Here is a 20,899-nt window from a genome sequence, read left to right on the forward strand (position 1 = left end):
AAGAGCATTGTTGTCCATCAGTCAGGAACTTGAATGTTAGCTGCCCATAAAGAGCCTTGTTCACTGTGATCAGTGGTCAGCCACATGCAGAGAGAAAACCATGCAAAAAATAGCGTTTATTGAATGGCTATGGTTGAAACAAACTATGAGTTTACGAAAGTGTTTCTTTTCATTTTAATACACAGAAGGATTTGAACTCCCCAAACAAGTGCCATAGCAAGCACTCACAGCACTGGGTGGGTCACACAGAGAAAAGGCACACCACAGATTACAGCGTGGGCAAAATGAGAGGAATTTTAGGGGCACTCTGGAGCTGTATCATACCGCCCATCACAGGCTGTTCATTAGGCCTACTGCAACCGCACCACAGATTTTCCACTGGGAAGTCTGAATGGTAATGTATGTCTATTGTAGTGGACAGCTACAGTCACTTACAAGTGCAAAACTTCCCTCTTCAACAAACAAAATCATATTCTTAGGGTATCAATGTTATACTGGCTATAGCAACAAGCCAACAAGCAGGTCTGGATGGCCTTTGCATGTTTGATTAACATAAATATGTGAATTGAACAAATCTAGGTTAGATTACCAGCTGGTAGTTCGTCTCATGTTCTGTGTGCACAGGCTATGGTGTGCTGCTGTGAATTCAGTAGGCCTGTACAATAATGCTATTGCCCTAGTTTCCAAGTGGCCATGTGTCTCATATCAAAAACACGTATATAGAATTCTCATGCTTCTCTGTGGTGTTGTTGAAAGCAGACTTTTTCAGAGCGAGAAAGTTCTTCCCCCATCTTTCACCCTTGCACTCCTCATGATAACATTTATTGTAATGGAAAACAGATTTTGGGTGTAACATCTACAGTAGAAAAAAGGGGGGAAATCCATCTAGACATGGTCCTTTTGTTCTGTCTGAATGAGAGAGTCGTCTTTCATTACTGGGAAGCTGAACTGATATAGAGGTATTATAACTCTAGGAGTTAAGAATTGTAGTTGAAGGCAGTTACCGGTGGATGAGCCTCAGTGCATTGGGCAAAATGTTATTTTGCATTGTAAATGGTATGCATTTGGTACTTGCTTGCCAATCATCGTTGAACTGAAACCGCTGAATATGTTCAATGCAGTATTGCCTGATGTGGTCTGTCTGCTACTGGTAGTGTCAGTTGATTTACTCTAAAAAGGTCAGTTTTGACCGTAGGAAAAAATAAACATGTGGCTTTGAAATTGCCATACAGACATTATATGGCAAATATATTTGGTGTTAGAATAAAAACAAGGCAAAATATTTCCTTTTGAAAGAATGAAAAATAGGGCTTGGAAAATGCCATTTGTATCAAGTGGGGTGAGGCAGAGCCAGTGGTTGAATGGTGGGATTTTGAGCCAGTCATAGTTCCACCTCGAGTTGTATTTATTGAAAAAAGTACAGCATTTAGCCTAAATGGTGTAGTTTTCCTTGCGCTGTCATACCACAGTATGTCTCTCTTGGTCAAGGGAACTGTGCTCCTGCAACTGCCTTTACCACACTGACCTGCTGCTGTCTCTCCCTCAGCACTCTCACTGTGCTCGCAGTATCACTGACCAACTGGAACTGAGAACAAGTGTGAATGGAGTTTGGGCTCTGCATTCCCTCTCACTGTTGACTACAGTTGTAATTTCATGTCAAATTAGCAGATGTTATTTTTGAGGATTATGCATTTATTACTTCTGCCAAGGGGGGTTATTTCGCTGTTGCTTATTTGTTTGTCTGTAACCAGGATTACACAAACACTACTGCTCCAGTTTTCATGAAATTTGGTGGAAAGGTGTAGCATGTCTTAAGGAAGATGGCATGTAGTTTTGGACCAGGTCAGAATCCTGGGGTGGATACACAAACTTAGTTTTGCTTTTGCTAACATCGTGGCTTTGGCGGATGTCTGTGCTCTGCAAGTGCCATTATAGTTGATTGTCAATTATATCACGCTAAAGGCTAATGTTGGCTAAGTTACCTGTGGCGCTGTGTGCTGTGCAAAATATAACTGTTTTTTTATTAATCATTGACTACAAAAAGTAACTTTCATAAAATATGAAGCTACCACCAAAGTCAGAAAACATTTACACTGTAGAGGAGTAAAGGAATTGCTTTACCTACCTAAAATATCCACTATATCTAACGTCATACCAGAGAATATCTCCCTCATTGTTTTTTACAGATCCTGAGCATTTGACAGACTTTTTTCTCAATAGCAGAACAAACATGTGCAGGAGAGTTGGAACAAGGGGAGCCTGTCCACTAGTTAATTGATCACAGACATTCACTCGGATGGATAAAATAAATAGAAATAAAAAAAAATGCTAAATTGGGTTGCCAGATATACTTGCCAACCCATTGGCAGCCATTGATATATAGGGGAGGCCTAAACAAAGTAAAGTCTATGTGTTGGAAACATTGACTCATGAGTAAGACGACACATTTATTCACGTTTTTCTCAATTTTCCATCTCTTGCAGGTGTATTGATTGACAATAATTCCCACTGCTTTCAACTTGTTGACGGCGAGCATTCAAACCACACTTGGTCACATGGTAAGGAAACTCTTTGATGTTCTCCAACAGTATGCACATCTGCATTTTTATGAATTACCTTAAAGGCAACAGTGACTTCTTGATTAAATCTGAAAAAGGCCTAGGTTATTTTCTGCTTATTTTCACTCCCGAACATGAGTAAGGAATGAGGAATCTCTTCATTGTCATGTCCATTAATTACTCATCAGATATTTTGCTGTATGTTAGTGAAATTAGTAAATATAGGTATGCCCGCCCACTGTGCTGTCATTTCTGATTCTTGAAGCCTTTTTGTGGTGCTTGTTGCCTTTCAAATGAGTGAATGGGAAAATGAGATAAATGTGGAATCTATTAGTCTACTAGATTTAAACATCCATGTTGGCTGTAACTCGGTCATTGCATATTCTGCAGCTAGGCCTATATCAAAAGTAAAGAATTTGGACACATTGAAAATGTTATTTGGATTTAACAGTGGCTGTTGTTGTCATAAGATACAGGGCCTACATTTCACTGCGAGATTGCGGGTATTGCGCAGAATTTGTTCAAGTCCCGCAACTCTAGCCATCATAATGCGAGAAATTCCCGCATACACTTTTACAGCCTGTCTGATGACGTTAATCTAATCATGAAGTAGCATGAATGCGGTGCTATTGACCGGACGGATCAACTACCGAGTTGAACAGAACATAGCCTCATGCAGACGCAGACACACACACACACACGCAGAGAGAGAGAGAGAGAGAGAGAGAGAGAGAGAGAGAACCACTTTGCGCTTAAGCAAATAGGCTACGCAGCCATGGCAAACTTTTACATCTGGAGAGAGCTCCTTGGTAACTTCCCTGCTAGCTCAGGTCACGTCTGCCAGTAATGCTCACTAAAATCATTAGTGAACATTGCAAAACACTTGATCCCAGAAAGATTGTCGAAGAAGTATCGAAATCTTGACTTGGCATCAAAATCGACCCCCCCCCCTTCCAAATTGTGTAAATCACCCCTATATGAATAACCTAAGGGGGGAATTCCCCCCCATTTTGAAAAATTAATTTTAAGCCCTGAGATAGATACATTGATTGATTATTCACCATTATCACCCAGAGAGAAAAAATGCTCTTTTCTGATTGGCTGGTAGGGTGGCTATTAATTATGAATAACAGGACACCCAGAAGTAGAAAAAATGAATTGTTGAATGGTAACTATAACAACCATAGTAAACGACGGTTGAGTCTGGAACCAGGCTTTGCAACAATGGAATCAGCTGTAAACAAGCTAACTGTCCACGGTTATTACCGCCAGTTTCCTTTGCGTGTTATAAAGGCATGACTATTGCCTATAGTGGCAACTGGGCGATAAGCGGGATAAATGTCTTCAAGATGTCCCGATCAGAATTAATGGACTTGGCGAAGGAAAGTTCTTTGCATCTGCCTTGTCCATTGATTCTGTATCGGGACAACTCGGTAGCCGTTATCCCTTACTTAAAACCATTGAGCAGTGTTTCGTGAGGTGTGACGAGAGAACTTCGTGAGAAATTTAGGCTATTTGAACCTGGACTTGAGATTTTACGGGGGCACAGTAAACTGAATTGTTTAGCTATCCAATGTTGCTAGGGTGTAGCCGTAATGTTAGCTTAGCCTTCTGCCTAGGCTATTTCAGAATGTATGCGCTACAGGCTTGTCTTTGGGCTTGTAGTCGCCTGAAACATAACCTTTATATAGCCTACATTTCCTAAATTGGCTGTTGTGCTTTTACAGTGTGAAAGTAAATGTTGTGCAGTGTTTCCCACAGAATTTAATTCTATTTGTGGTGGTAGGTTTGCAGAATTAACTTTAATGCAAATGTTTTTAACAAATTAGCGCAGCGGGGTTATGATACTAAGATTTAAGCACAATTTAACCTTCTAGTTGTCTTCTATGCCTTGCAAGATTGTTAATGTTGCCTTTAAACATGCATGTAGGTTCGTTGAGAGACGACAGAAACAAGGAGAGGCTTTACAAAGGTGCACATAGCTCTACAATGAAAGAATTCCATCCAATTGAAATAGTACAACATGGAAAATCATTGTGTGGTGGTCAATGTTGATATTGTGGTGGGCCGCCACAAATAAGTCAATGTATGGGAAACACTGTCGTGACATTACTGATCATGTGAAGATTTTGCAGTGGCGCTCAAAATCCAGCTGCGCCCCTACGCCACTGCTGAATACATTGTAGAGGAAACAGTGATTGAGGGATCCAGCAACATAGTGTTTTTTGCAAGACCATGGATTACTTTAGATGTACCATGATAGTCTGGTAGCTTGTACAGATACTTTTTCAAGTGCTAAAAAACTCAAAAATTAAATATAAGAATGTCTTTTATCTGATCTGATGTAGTACTACTGGTATTTTATAAACTCTGTATTTTGCCCTTTTTTACTCATAGAAGTATTCAAATCAAATTCAGTATGTAATTTTGTTATTGCAACAGATCAATGAATATCAGCCCAGAATATCGGCCAAATATCGGTTATCCGCCATGCTAAGTCATAAGTATCAATATCGGCATCGGCCTTAAAAAATGCATATCGGTCGACCCCTAGTTGCAATATGCTTGTGTAATGGGTGATTTCCTAAAGAAGGATGCTACTGGACAAAATCCATTATGGAATATGGATGCTGCATTACTATGATGAAAGTTCAGTTTGTAGATCACAATTCTGTTGCTGTGTACACACCAAAACAATAGGCTTATACTTATCATCCTCCTAAATGTGAGTGTGTTCATTGACCTACATTTCCAGTGAAACCAAACCAGTAGGTGAAGCAATTATCATGAGGGTCTGGTACCAACTAGTGGAAAGGACAATAAAGGCATCTATTTTACTTCACAATCACCCTCATAATAGAATATCATAATGATTATGTAATGATGAGCTCACAGAGAAATGTCTGCTGATAAACTCTTTTGGCCTAGAATGCAGCTCCATAAATCTTTTCATGTGTTACCAATGTTTTTGTTTTTCATTTGCAAACCTCTTATGGTTTTTTTTGGATGCTCTGCATTCAACTGTCAGAGCAGGTAGTTGAGCTTGCATTGTTGTGAAATATGTTTTTGGACTTGTTGAACTATGCAATGGCTCATACAGGCACATGAAGATCAGTTTTACAGCTGTAAAATGGGACAGAAAATGATATACAATCCAGTGTAGTCGCACATGTTTAGAATTCTTCCATGCTTCCAAATGTGCGTAGAAAAACTAACCTTTCAGCTCGGCTGTTATGCCATCTCTCAAGGCCCGTATGAGTCTGGTTGATCTGGCTTGTTTTTTGCCCAAGTCATTAGAACACAAGGAGCTTTAATTTAGGCAGATAAAGACTTAATTTGCTCATGCGCAGGCACTATTTCTATGTTAAAATAGTCTACCATTTTAATACATGTTTGGGAAGGATGGGGAAATGTTGTTCTGTTGTGGATGATGGTGATTGGTGCATTTGTGTAGGGGGTCCATTTTTGGCCCTGTTTTTGTTCCATTTTTCAGGGTGAAACATACAAATTGTATCTAAACATTAGGTATCCAATGGTATATTATCGAACCGAACGATACGCCCCACATGGTTCAATGCTCAGACGTGAACTGCGATAAGTCATTACATCTGTCATTTATTATTTGCAAACGTTTATCATTGTACTGCAAACTACACAAACGTTATACATTCACAAAACCCCTACAGAGAACCAGTGCTTGGGCCCTCTCACCTCTGCAACCTATCAGTGCGTTCCTGTTAATGTAGCAAAGCACCGGTTGATACGCTCTGTAAATGAGTTTGACAAACAACAGCTGACTGCTCTAACGTGAATGGACTAGAGCTTAGCAAGAGACAGAGACACTATTGAAAAGGTGCTGCCGTCTGTCATCCACTATAAGAGAATATTTACAATTTACAAACTGAAGACTGTAAAGTTTAAATTCTATGAAACGATCGGGACCAGAAAATAATTTCTCTTTTGGCATTGACTACCGTTCATCATTTTTCCGAAGATAGGTCCCATGGTGGCAAACGGAAGGGATGGGACTTCAGCTGAGCGAAATTTAAAATAGATTGACACAGGGGCGCCCCAGCTCTCTCCACTGATAGTTTGACCAAAGCAGTTGAAAACTACCCTATATTTAGGCTAAAAACTAAGCCAGTCAGTCACACTACCATTTTTGTCTATAGGCAAAATATAGTTAATTGTTTATATCAGTGTTTTTTTTTATATTAAAATATCGAAAATAACATACCGTTGTTGTGGCCCACAAACCGTGATACATACCGAACCATGGGCACACTGTACCGTTGCATCCCTACTAAACATCTGCTTCCTCATTGGTATGCTGGATTCTCCCACTAAGGATGGTAGTCCTGCCTAATCTTTGCTTTCTCGAAATGTTGCTTATTCATTCTGCACTATGAACAGTGCATTATTTTCGCCCGTCAATTCACAAAACATGAGGATTTCCACTCCCACCTTTTTCTGCATTAATTGTGAGAAAATTAAAGTGAGATGAAAGGCAGTGGGCAAGACATTAGTAAGGAAGGTAAAGACCTGGAAGGACATGTCATTAAGGAATTTAAACAGATGAAACAGGTATGTGTGGAATATTGGTTTGTGTACAACTCCGCTCCTGAGTAATGAGGCCTACAAAAGGAGGGTGGTACAATTTCACATCTAGAAGGTAAATCGAAGGTTATATTTATTAATACTCAGTGTGTAAGAGTTTTTAGTTGGAGCAAATTCAATGCCCGTTGTTTATTTGACCTTGTAACGTCGCTGACAGATTTTACCCGTAGTTCTGGCATTCCCAGGAGAGCCCACTCAGCAGCTGCCCACGTTATGTTTGATTTTACTGGCGTAACAAACATCATGGAAGAGGAAGTATGTGCTAGTGCACATTTTACATCAAACATGTTTGATTTTATGGGACGAGTTGACAGGGTTTTCAAGTGCAACAGTGCAACAAAATTCAGCCACTCTCAACATGTGTGCCAATTACGACAATATCGAATGAATGCTGTTGTTACGTCATTGCATAATTCAAAGCAGTTTTCTGAAACTCCTGGCATGTGGGCCAAATGCGGCCAGCAAGACCATTTTATGCAGTGCAATATCAACTTTGTGGAGTGCAATATCAACTTTGTGCAGTGCAATATCAATTTTGTGCAGTGAAATATCAACTTTGTGCAGTGCAATATCAATTTTTTGCAGTGCAATATCAACTTTGTGCAGTGCAATATCAATTTTGTGCAGTGCTATATCAAATTTGTGTTAGGTTTATCCATTTTGTGCAGTGCAATATTCAATTTTGTGCAGTGCAATATCAATTTTGTGTTCAGTCTTTGTTAGCTTCTTAAGAGTACTCAACTAACGTTAGCTTTGGAACTGCAGATGCATAGACGAACGTCAGTTGAAAAGTGGACGATGTAATTCACTCTTCATCATTCATAATGAGGCAACAACTTGTCCGTTTTGTGCAACCACCAAACATGCAGAGGAGAAGCCTATGAGAGGGAGGGAAAAGCCTCAAAACTTCAGAAACAGTCTTTCAAAGGGTTCCATGGGTCATGGAATTTCTGGAATATCATGGAAATTTGATCAAGTCTATTCCAGACGTGGAAAGTCAGGAAATTTTATCATTTGTGGGACAAAGTCATAGAATATCGGGGAATTGTGTTGTAGCAGTCTAAAATGTACTTGCCAGAAAACAAAAATTGAAATATATGTCCATGCAGATTTGGTGTATCTGGTAGCTTTACTGCTTGATTGAGTGGTTGTGGTTAGCACAATTTTGTTTATTCAATGCTGCTCATTTATTAATCTCCCACTCTGAAATCTTTGATCGGTATATTGTATGACTCATTCTATAGTTGGTCATGGAAATTCAGGTTTTTCGTCACGGAGTCAGGGAAAAGTCATGGAATTTTACATCTGACTTAGAGTAGGAACCCTGCTTTCAGTAGAACTTTTCCTAAGAATCAGAAAAGACTGTGATGCAGCTGTGAAGCAATTATATGGGAAGCAAAGTTATGGGGAAAGTATTTAATGAGGAACAGTTTCTGAATGTTAACTGCTATGCTGCAGGTTGTGAATATTGTCTACCCAGAAAAGGCATGTTTTTTAGAAGTAAACATCAGTCTCAAATACAATGGCAGAACATAAAACACAAAAAGTACCTTGAAAATGCCCACAGGTAATTTGAGCTGGAGACTGATTTAAAGTCAAGTCTATATGTTACTTTTAGTGTAAGACATAAACTTGCAAATTCTTTAACTTGTCATGTTTTGAGCTTGGAAAAGATTGAAACATTTCCACATTTCTTTTTTTTTACTTTTTAACCTGTAGCACTTTGAGATATCTTATATGATATTTAAGGTGCAATATAAATAAAATGTATTATTATTTATTATTAAACCTGGTCTATCTGTGTCATAAAAATAGTCAGTACAGCAGTCAAGCACTGTACCAATGACAGCATGATGTCAGTGAAACACGGTGTTTTGGCCTATGATGCAGTTTACCATAACTGAATAGGTTATGATGATCAAGCTTTAACAGCTTAACTATTTTAAAATAACTAAGGCTTTCAACTGATTTAAAAAGATATCTAATTAATTACATGCTTTGTAATGAATTAATTACAAGCTAGTTTGCTGTGAGAAGCATTTAGAAATCTGTCAGATTTGCCTTCAACATGAAGTCATCAAGTAAACAAGGCAGAGCACTGTGATGTTTAATAATTGATGGCAAACAACAGATAATTTGATGGATTTTATTAATGAACACATTGTCATTTGTCCTGATCCATCTCACAGTTTGTCTAAATCTAGGGAACTACCTAAATTAGGTAACGCCAGACTACACCAACAATAAAACAAGTATGTCATCAATGTACTGTAAATGTGTATGAAAATACAGTAGCAATACTCATGTCCAGTGCGCTGATGGACACAGTGGCACTGATTTACAACCCACCCTCATTTGATGTTCTAGAGGTGTGACCACTTCACACTTTGTTTGTTGACGCACTAAGGCAAATTAGGGTTTGATCGCAATGTTTTCACAACACAACAAAGGCTTATTTGCTGTAAATCTAGGCCAAGCCATGTGTGTGGAGTTAGGGGCATAGGGAGAGTTGGGGCCTGTGCGAATTTGCGTTGTGTAAAAGGTGGCTTTATTTCACCCTCATGTTGGCTCCAACACCAGTCACTCCATCTGTTCTGCCATCCCACCAGTCTTACAAAGAACATGTCAAAAGGAACAAAGGCTGGCCTGACAAAAAATGGATGCCACTGAGTGGTTCTGTTATTAAAAAAAATAAAGGATAGAAAATAAATGTAGAAATATCACTCCTGCTTTAAAAGTGCTTTTTTCCCCTCTTGAATTTCACTTATGAGTCTGAGACTGTAGAATAGGGAGAATGGGGAGATACAAAAACAAAAATCAGTGCAAAATGTGTGACAGAGACTGAGAGATGAGCACTTGCAGCTAAGGCCCTCTCATGCATCCATCTAGGAGTCTGCCCACACCTGGGGCCAAGTCTGCCGAGCATTCAAGACAAATGGGATCTCGCTCGTTTTGACTCGTTCGTTCTGCCATGCTGTTAGCGTTCTTTTTTAAATTAATGAATCTGTACTCTGTCCACTGCCCTTTTAGAAGTCTGCACAAATTATAGTCTATTTTAGATTTATTTGGAAGATGTTTTGATGACCCATGGCAGTTTTCAATTTTATGCGTTGAATACTCCAATGCATTACTGTTGTGGCAGTATTGTCACAGTATCGTAATGACCATCTCAGTCCAACAAAAGTATCAGAATTTTGAATAAAGTGAAGTAGGATTGAAGGGAGTTAAGTGGATGGATGCAAATATGCTATTAGTTCTGTCATAGCATTTTTAAATTTACCCGGCAAGCAAGAAAACGCTTATATTTTGAACCGCATGATAAGATTTGCCCTGGAAGCAGTCTCAAAAACCTCCAGTCATAGACTATTTGAACAAAAAGACAAAAGAAAATGTTTTCAATAGAAGAGCTGTTGTGAAAAATCGAATGTTGCAAACACTGTCTCAGTAAAGCATGCAGTGCATAATTATATTATGGTAAAGCTGATTTTGCAGTGGAAAGAAGAAGCTCAGTAAAACCCCTCACACTCCATCTCAGCTCTCTCTAGTGACTCATCCACTGGCTGCTTACAAGAAAATGGTTCTGAAGATCACCTGCTCAATCTGTTCAAGCTTTTCAATCTGACTGTATTCACTTGAATCAAATGACAAACAGTGTATTTCAGTATTCAGCTTCTTCCTTTGTTGGAAGGAGTTGTGCTGTATACTGGAAATTACAAGGAGTACATATTAATATACTGTGAAAGAATCAAGGGAGACGTGTTGTGTTGTCTGCCTTCAGCATGAATGAACTTTTGTCCTTTTGTCTTTGTTGTTGCAGGTGCTAAGACTGTCGGACAGAACGCCTGTGCAACTTTTGAATTGGGGTAAAAGAATTAATACTGTGGTGAGTACTGTAGGCTATAAATGGCATCATTGCCAGTAAAAAATTAATGCTTCATATTATGCGTCACCTCTGCTCAGCCTGAAACACTATCCTGTGTTACTTGCATCCAGTCGGCCTCTTGCGTTATTAACATAAGCTCAGAAGTTTGTGATGTAATGCTACCAGATAGAGTTTTAGTTGTTTGTTTTATAGTGCACAGTGAGTGGAGCATAAGAGCTTTAAGGATTCTTTAATCTCACTTTGTAAAATGGTGGCAGTCCCCTGTATCTCATATTTCAATATCTAGGCTAATTGCACTTTGCACTAGTGTAAAGCTAGGGCTACCAGAATGTACCATAGTTACAGTGATAATCACACAAAACCCTCTATGTGACAACCACGTAGTTTGTGAATTTGATGAATGAGGTCTTCTCATTGAGGTCGCTGCAGTCCACAATACTCAAAATAGCCACATTGGCGTCAAATCATTCAGCTTAGTGACTGAAAAAAAGGGTTTTCAGTCTTTCCTTTTTGCAAAGCATTTGAAAGCACTTTACCCCAAACACCCCCCCCCCCCCCCCCCCTAGCTCTGGCAGCACCCCCCTGCTCCAAATTTAGATAAAGCCTGGCCTTGTTGCAGTTTTAAAGAGTTGCGCGTAGCTGACCTTGAATAAGTAACCCATTACACATTTCTCTCGGGAGTGGAAGCGCAGAGGAGAGGGTTGCAGGAGTAGCACTAGGGGAGAGTTCAGTTGGTTGGACAGCAGTGGGCTGGTGTGTCTGAGGAGATCTGAGTGCCAGAGATATAAAAAATAATTTATTATTGATTAGTCTTGCTCTGCACCTCCCTCAAGCACAGACGCTGAGGAGGCCTCATTATTCGCCTGTCCTCCAGCTACCTGTTCTACCCTGTGGTTTGTCACTGACGTTTTGAAGTATTTTTGAAACCTGCTTTTGGCACTTGGCCAACAAAAAAGAACCCTGATAATCTCACAGTGGTATGTCCACCTCTGTTTGATTGAAATGGGGAAAAGTTCAATTGACAATTTTTTTTTAGTGATTTGTACAACTGGTTGTCTAAGGAAATGGCAGACACAACTGGTTGTCTAAGGAAATGGCAGACACAAAGCTATTCGTCTGCATGCTCCTCTGAACAAAGCTGCTGGCATCCATAATTCGCAGTGAGATAAGAACAGAATAACACAACCTCTTTAGACTTAGCAGACATAGAACATGTAAGAGATAAACGACCTGCTTGTCAAGGTCAAGGCCATGGTATTTCCTGTTGCAACAGGAAGTTGATGGCTGTCTTTGTAATTGTTAACATTTGCCAAGCTCTGATTAGCAGCAGGATAGGTGGCGATTTGAATGGCGTATCGGCCTCACTCCATGTGTGTCTTTCTGCCTGACTGCTTTGCATAGTACACCAAAGACGGGAGCATGGCGCTTAGCTGCAGCAGTGAAAGTAATGTGGTTAATAATAATCCCATTCTCATTCATGGTTTAGCCAGAGTGATTGCTGGCATCTTCAATTAATGACTGTGAAGGTTATAAATCTGTTTCAACTGCGTGGGTGATCAGTTTTAATATATTGACTACATTTTGACTTTCTTTCGGCAAACAACAGTGTTTTGAACAAAATCTTTGTAATTCATTCACAAGGAATTCCATCCACATTTTGGGCACAAGTCTTTTTTTATGTACAAAAAAAAATGGTGTCCCTGTATAATTTTGAATTGCTGTGGTACTTTCATGAAGTTTGATTTAGCAATTATCATAGGCTATTCAAGTTTGGTAACCACACATATTAAGAGTTTGAAACAGGGCTGCCAATGACTTTGCCATGACCTTCATTTATAAAAATGGGGAGGAAATGAGATGACGGAGATCCCACAGCGTGACCAGATGTGCTGTTTTCTAATGCACGGTGCCATTGTCGGTATACAGCTAGATTTCCACAGGGAAAATGCATCACAACATTTTTCCTGGTGAAATGAAATTCATGTTTAATTAGGTTTTATAGTTTCATGAGATCGGCTTCCCTCCTTGTTCATGTCAAACTTTACTACCATTGTGATAGATTAATATCATGGGAAACCATGATTGGAATCATTGGAATCTTGGACTTTATCAGTAGATAACATGCATGTGGTAGCTAAAATAGAGAGATCAGATGTTGCACTGATGAACATGGGTATGGCACAGTGAATTCTCACTTGATTTATTGGCAGTGTGACTAATGAATGCTAATTGAATATTAAGTGTTTCTAAACTGTTCCGATTGTATTTTCTGGGGGGAAAAAATCCCCCATGAATTCTCAAGCAAACAATGCATCATCATGTAAAAGTCTCCGTCAGAGGTCAGGTGCTCAGCAGAATGCTATCAAAGCAATTCTAGCAAACGCATCCACTTCCCTTGAGAACGTCGTGACACTTAGTTTCCAGTAGCGTCCCAGAGGCAGCCCAGTGACCTGTGTCAGGCCAGCGGGATGCTAGGAGCGCCACACAAAGCCATCAAGTAGACGAGCGGACCCATTCAGGCCCCTGCCACGCACTGCCCCCCACCCTCACCCCCCAACTGTGCTCAAATTGGCACTGATGGATCTCAAATGCCAAACTAGGTCAAGCAGGCTGACCACATTAATCTGACCGGCACTCGTTCCTTCGCCTGGTGATTGTGTTGCATCACAAGCAGTTTACTGTCACATCAATTCTAATCCACTGTGACAGTGTCTGCTAGCGTTTGGCGTGTAATAAGCACATTGCATTGTCTCCCTTCTGGATTGATCAGGGAAGCCTTGCCTTTGAACTCTGTCTAATTGTGTGTCTGCCGTAAAGGGATGTAGACCATGTGCCGTTGGTGGTTAGAATGAGGCGTTGGGGTGGGGGAGGATATCTTCAATTTGGAAGTTGTTGACAAAAAAATTGCAAGGGGACCAGAACAATATATAATGATGAGGCAGCTCCATGGAAACACTAATGGTTCCACTAAACCCTGGGATTCATAATTGAATACGTTTTGTAAGTGGATAGTAAGTTTGTAATATTGCATAAGGGAAGCAAATTAAAAAGTATAACCGATTTGACAGATGCAATTTATTGACATTTCAACATGTTTATGGTCACATCACACATGGATTGGCGCCATCTAACAATGTTATTATTATTGGATATCATTTATGTTTTATTATTACATGGATTACAAAAGAAAACATTACTCTTCACCTGAGTGAGGGCAACAACCCACAGTGAAGTAATGTATTACATGTCTGTCTGGCGAGGGATCAAATGCAGTGCAAGCTACTGTGGGTCATGCAAGCTCTATCAATTGTTTCAAAACAGGTCCCATCTTTATGCTTTGACAGCTACTGTGGGTCATGCAAGCTCTATCCATTGTTTCCAAACAGGTCCCATCTTTATGGTTTGACGGTTCACATTTGTGTTTGTAACTGATCCACACCTGTCATTATGGCGAAAGGAATTCTGCCCTGCAACAGCACACATGAGCAGATTTATTAATGCGCATGGATCTATAGATATCACAGTGATAACAAATGCATTCAAGAGTGAATGGTGACTGGCGTTTGATGTGATGTTTTAAAAAGAGCTAGGCCTAATCAGTTCTGATACAAGTTCTCACCAAGGCCGCATTTATATTCAATCAATGAAGGACCACATAAAGCAACACAAAAAAAAAACATTAAAAAAATATTTACCATAAATAAATTCCAATACATTAAATTCCATGACTCATGTATGTGCCAATGTAACATGTGCCAATATTCTGATGCTGTTGAACTAGATCTGAAACCTGCCTAATCTCAAATGCGATCATTTTGGGGGCCTCAAATAGCCCTAGTCTAGCTAAGAATAGATTGTCAGATTTTTATTTCAAACTTTAAACAGGCTGCCGTTTCAATTTTGAACATCTTATTTGAATAATCATGGTTTGATTGCTGGCATTGTTATGCAGTGAGAGATTTTGCCAGCATCGTGGCACCTTAAGGCTGGGGCACCGGTTCCCCCACCCCCTTCTTTTTTGTGGCAGACTTATGCAAGAGTAAGCCCTTTGTGTTCTGTACGGGGAGTCCTGCCGAGTGCCTTTTGTGGATCAAGTTCATGGTTGATTAGGGAGGTGCCTGAAAAGCTGGCTGTAATGCCGCCAAACAAATATTCAGCCCCAGGTGTTGTCGAGAAAGGCCAAGGGTTATGAATAATCCCCTGTGTACGTGTGAGGGTGTGTATCAGTGCACGTGTGCGTGCATACATGCTTCCATATTCGTGTAGGCCTACCCACTAGATGTCTGGATACAGTTTTATCAGAATGAATGTTGTATCATAATATGAGCATTACTAATAATTTTACTGTAAGGTTAACACAGGGTAAGTGTTGTTAGCTATTATTTAATCATTAGGTAAGGAGCAAGAAACAGCTGAAGAAAAAAAGATTCGATTTGTTGTGTTCCTGTTTGACTGGATTTGTGTGCTACATTTGTGCTTCCATTGATTTTATTACACATTGTCTCGGGTTGCATGCCAAAAGGTGTGTGTGTGTGTGTGAGAGGGAGAGGGAGAGGGAGAGGGAGAGGGAGGGAGAGAGAGAGAGAGAGAGAGAGAGAGAGAGAGAGAGAGAGAGAGAGAGAGAGAGAGAGAGAGAGAGAGAGAGAGAGAGAGAGAGAGAGATTTGAAGCCTTGTTTTTTTTGTGCCCTTGTGATAGTGCACGAACATTCAGTTGCACTAGGCTAAGATTTAATTGTAACCAGGTCTATGAGGGCCACACCAACAGCCTTTTCTTACATGGAGGGTTTCTCCCTGTCTGTGTTTGTTACTGAAGCATTGAATGCACAATGTAGAGTAGGCTGAACTGTTTCACCAACATCTACCCTGACAAGATCACAGTAGCAACAAAGGCCCACGAGAAATTGCCTTGTTTGTACATATACCCAGGTAGAGTTTACAGTGCTTGTAAACTAGGGGTGTAACGGTACACAGAAGTCCCGGTTCGGTTCATACCTCGGTTCGGACATCACGGTTCGGTACGAGTTCGGTACAATGGAGGGAAAAGCAAAACAAAAATGCAGAAAGCATTTTTTTTTGTAGGCCTACATGTCTCAGGCTGTACCACCTAGTGTCATACAGTCTCTTCTGCAACAGCCTGAAGTGTGTAAGATGTAGGCTAAACAGTACAATAAGTACCCAGACTCCATCTGTAACTTGTAAACAAAATAAGACAATCAGCTATAAAACTGAAAATAGGCCTACAGCATCTCTTATTTCTGAAAGTGCAAATTACATAGAAAAATTATTTTTAAAAGTCCACTTAAGCAAGACCTTCAACATCTGTGTTTAGTTGTATATGGAAGGGTCTACAATTTGCCTCAATATTTTTGTTATTGTGTGTAAAGTAATAATCTAGCCTACTAACTGTGAAAATATCACACTATTACCTTTTTTAAAAAAACGAAATTGCTTTCATAAATTTCATAAACAGACTACAACTAGAAGTCACGTGACTTTGCCCTTTGACGTTAACTCACCGTAGCATGGTTTGTTTAATAGCCTGGTTAGCGTTGTCACTTTATTTTACTGTCTATGCACTTAACACTACCAGCTCCTCATGTGAGAAGTTACAAGTTACCCCAACATAAAGGTAATTACCAAGCGATTTACATAGCTTTCTGTCATTACGAAATCATTTAATTTAAGCCATAGGTTTTGGCCCTATTTGTATCCAAAGGCTACTGAAGCGCAGGCGAAGTTTTTTCCCCTCGTTTCAGTGATTGGTAGCCTACATCATCTGGGTGATGGCTTCGAATATGTGTAGCATTTTTTCCACTCACATACCCAACAACTGCTGAACAACGCCGACACACAGTTTCATCTTATCCACCAGTCTTTCGCCTGTACTAACGTTACTGTAACTGAAGTTCTCAAACTTGCGATCTTAAAGAGACCAGCGGATCCTCTAACTCTTGTGGGTCTAACCTTAGTGCTGAGGACTGACGGACTCGACCGACGACCTGACAAAAAAAACATAGGCGCCAATCAGAGCTTCAGAGCTAAGGCGAGGCTACAGATTAGCGTTAGGTGTCGCTAAAGAACTCCCGTAACTCTCGCTACTTAACAGTAATTGCGCATGACATTAATTAATCCGCACACGAGTTTTATGTATTTTTATACCGTGTATTCTCCGTGTAAATTCATGCACCGAACCGTGACGCCCGTACCGTTTCGGTTCAATACGAATACATGAACCGTTACACCCCTATTGTAAACTGTAAACAGTGGGAGTACTTGTGTTGTGTATGTGTCTTAGCACAGGCTAGCTCCTTCATAACTGACATATTTGCTCTGCCTTTTTACACGGCTGCAGAGAAAGGGAATTTCCCCTCCCACCCACCCCCTATAGCAGCGTGCGATCCCAAATACATGGAATTCCCTTCCTCAGCTCTGCAGTGCAAGCCTGTGCGGCTGGCTTTGAGGAGAGCAGTTCTCCATTGTGTCAATAGTTGTTCAATCGTATAGATGTGCACTTTCCACTGTGCCAATGCCTTTAGATGAAACAAATTGATTCAAGGCTTGTTCTGAGGGAGCACATCACTCTCACTTTTATCAGCAACACACCATGTAATTGGTCATCTACACTGATGTGTCAGCTCTAGTAAGGCACACTCTGATTGGACAGAGATCAGTACCAGATCAGATCATTTTACCTTGGTTTACACGGACGTTGCATCTGGAAGCAGTGGTTACATTATTTGCACCGCTCTCTAATAAAGAGCCTCTACTTAATCTCTGCTCCTGATAATCACCACTAATATCCATTATTGTAATAAATTGATCTTTTACATTACCACTCTATATTCAGCCACCCCACCTAATTAGGAGGGGATGTACAAGCTTGTGCAGAGAAATTCTGAGGAAATGGCAATAGCAACGGCAACTCTCTTAGCAGCAAGCACACGGTCTCAGTTTGGAAGACAAGGCTCAGTTTAGATGTATTGTTGCTAAGCAGTGGCAGAATGAGGGAAAGTCTGGAGTATAAATGTCTAAGTTTATTGGTGTTATGAGGTTCTAGAGCTAAACCAAAGCAGGTGTTTTCACAGCAGTATTTGTACGCTCCAGCTTTAATTCCTCGATATTTGCTAGCATTGCTACTACTGTCTGATTGTAGACGGTCACCAGCTCTTACCATTATGTTTTGAAACAAACATTTCACTGCAACGTCATTGCACTTAGCCACCACCTGTGGTCGCTGCTTGGTTTGCCATCCCAGTGGCTGAGCGAACAACGCAAATACCAACGTGTCCAGGCTGTGATCTCCCAGAGAAAATGATATGAGAAAAACTGTTGGGTGGAACCAGGCTGTGCTACTATCCACGATTATTATTGCAATAATGTCACTATGAGACGAGAAGCGGACTACCTACTTGAAGTGCTTTTAGGTTACCTGCATGTAAACTCCAGTAGGCTTGAACATGATCTTCTTTTGACTGCAAGGAGCATGAGACACCTAAACTGGCTACCAAAAACTAATCAGTGGAGCTGATGTACTGTTGCCGTGCGCTGTGGACAAACTGCGCAATTCTAAACACAGTAGTACAGTAGAAGAAAGTCCAGTCGTGGGATTGCTGTTCCTTTTTAAATGATCACTTTTGGGCTGTTATAAATGTAGGTACTGATCTGCCACTAGCTTATATTGATAATAACAGCACAGACTTATTGTTTGGGCTCTAGCCTATTATGTTCCTAGTCAGAAATATAGCTATATATTCTCACTTTTGAGGCCTACATGCATGCCATTTCCTGCTCGACTGCAACAACATTTGAGTGCAACGCAAGGTTCATCGAGGTCACCTCGGCTCCTGAAACTGCTCAAATGGAGAAGCACGCGCTGCAAATGCACTCTGCAGGAAGAGAAAACAGTGTTTCACCACTACAGCTGTGTCCTCTCTCCTCTCGAAATAGAACAAAACCTCATCGCTTAGATACAGCCATGAAAAAGAAATGAATGTCTCGGGCGCTCAACCTCGCTCCGGAGTCTCTGAGGCAGAAACATTTGTTACATTCACTTGCAATCGCAGCGCTTATCCATTGCATGCAGATCTCGTAACCCACCACAACATAAATCAAGCAGTAAATAGTAGATTGTAGAACGCGTGAAGAGTAAATAGTTGAGACATGTAGCCTGTTTTAGCCCAATGCTTTAATGACTATCTGCTCTCAGTGTCCCTTCCCCCACCACTAAACCTTTTTTACACGACATCAATGAACAGCTACACAACCTGTAATTCAATTGGGCTTCATAAAAATGCCCCTTTGCAGCTGGCATGTTGCATCTCATTAAGACTGTTCCTCCCAGTCGAGATTATGCAATGTTTTGACGAGGATAGTGTCTTATGGTTTTGAGTTATGTGAAGGATTGGACTCCGAAGGACAGGACAGTATCTTTGTTTGAATGACACCTGAATGCCCTCAAATGTTAAACGTTAATTGGTTTTAGTGTGTACACAATGTTATTTTGTGTACTATAGATTTGTCTTGACCCACATAGCCTGTAAATGGCGAGGTGACACCGTCCACTTTTGTCCCTTTCTTGCTGTTATAGTTACACATGATCGTTTCTGGTCTGCAGAGTGGCTTGACAGACTGAAGACATTTTCTTGTAGTCTTTGGAAACCTTTTATCAAGTGTGAGTGAAGTGAAGAATGTAGCTCCAAGCAGTCTCCATTGAACATATAAAGACACACACACACACACAAACACTCTCACTCACATGCCATACCACCACAGCTGCAGGTGACTAAGGCCACTCGAAGAGATTCTGGTGCAACAGCGCCACCGGTGTGGGGTGGCCAACGGTGGTACAACAGCTTGTTATTGGTTGAATAAAGAAGAGGAGCCTTGGTTGTCCACTTTTAACCTCGGGTGCTGTGAAGAGGGCCTGTGTCCCTCCTGGCAGCCAGAGCCGCTGCCCCTGCCTGAACTCGGCTGCCGGGAGCGGAACACTCGCTGCACAACCAATGAGTTTCTAAATGTCGAAAGCCACTAGAGAAGACCGTGCAGAGACTCACAATTTAGCTACTGCCAGGTGTTAGGCCTACAGAGTTATTTCCTCTCTCTCTCTCTCTCTCTCTCTCTCTCTCCCCCTCTCCCTCTCTGGATGTGTGCTTACGTCTTGCTCTCTCTCTCCTCCCCTCCCCCCTCTGTGTCTCAGGCCTGTGTCCTGTGTGCTGACCTCATGGTGTAAGCAGGTGTAAAGATGAGCATAAGCAGCGATGAGGTCAACTTCCTGGTGTACAGATACCTGCAGGAGTCAGGTAAGCCGATCTCTCACTCATGCTCGTGTGTAAAATGTAAGTGTGTGTATTTATGTATGCGTATGTCAGTTCACTTGCTTTTTTCGCCTGTGTCTGTTTACGTGTGTGTGTGTGTGTGTGTGTGTGTATCATGTGTGTGTGTGTGTGCGTACGTGTGTGTGTGTGTGTGTGTGTGTGTGTGTGTGTGTGTGTGTGTGTGTGTGTGTGTGTGTGTGTGTGTGCGCGCGCGCGCAGCGTTTGCGTTTGCGTTTGCGTGGCCACAGCACAAGTTTGTGTTTGTACTGATCTGAGTGTGTTTCCCCTCCCCCACCAGGGTTTTCCCACTCGGCCTTCACATTTGGCATAGAGAGCCACATCAGCCAGTCCAACATCAATGGAGCGCTAGTGCCCCCTGCTGCCCTCATCTCCATCATCCAGAAGGGCCTGCAGTATGTGGAGGCAGAAGTCAGCATCAATGAGGTGAGTGAGAAACAGAGCCACTCACATACACAGCCATGCAAATTAAATCCCCATCGGTCCACATGTCAGCTCCGTTAAACAT

At 41.0% G+C, this 20,899-nt stretch overlaps 1 protein-coding gene across 1 annotated transcript in view; it reads left to right on the forward strand.

Annotated features, from left to right (window-relative positions):
* Window positions 1-20,899, forward strand: part of tbl1xr1a (TBL1X/Y related 1a) — a 44,563-nt gene that overhangs the window by 16,313 nt on the left and 7,351 nt on the right. The window contains exons 2-5 of the mRNA XM_076277892.1: window positions 2,484-2,558; window positions 10,993-11,058; window positions 20,256-20,358; window positions 20,672-20,817. Of these exons, the coding sequence (XP_076134007.1) occupies window positions 20,301-20,358; window positions 20,672-20,817 (204 nt within the window). The 5' untranslated portion in view covers window positions 2,484-2,558; window positions 10,993-11,058; window positions 20,256-20,300. The remainder of the gene's footprint in view (window positions 1-2,483; window positions 2,559-10,992; window positions 11,059-20,255; window positions 20,359-20,671; window positions 20,818-20,899) is intronic.

The sequence above is a fragment of the Alosa pseudoharengus genome, unplaced genomic scaffold (genome assembly GCF_046254945.1).
Source record: "Alosa pseudoharengus isolate Yale_2024_CS ecotype anadromous, Long Island Sound unplaced genomic scaffold, YU_APseudo_1.1 YU_APseudo_1.1_scf_11, whole genome shotgun sequence".
NCBI classification, from domain to species: Eukaryota; Metazoa; Chordata; class Actinopteri; order Clupeiformes; family Clupeidae; genus Alosa; species Alosa pseudoharengus.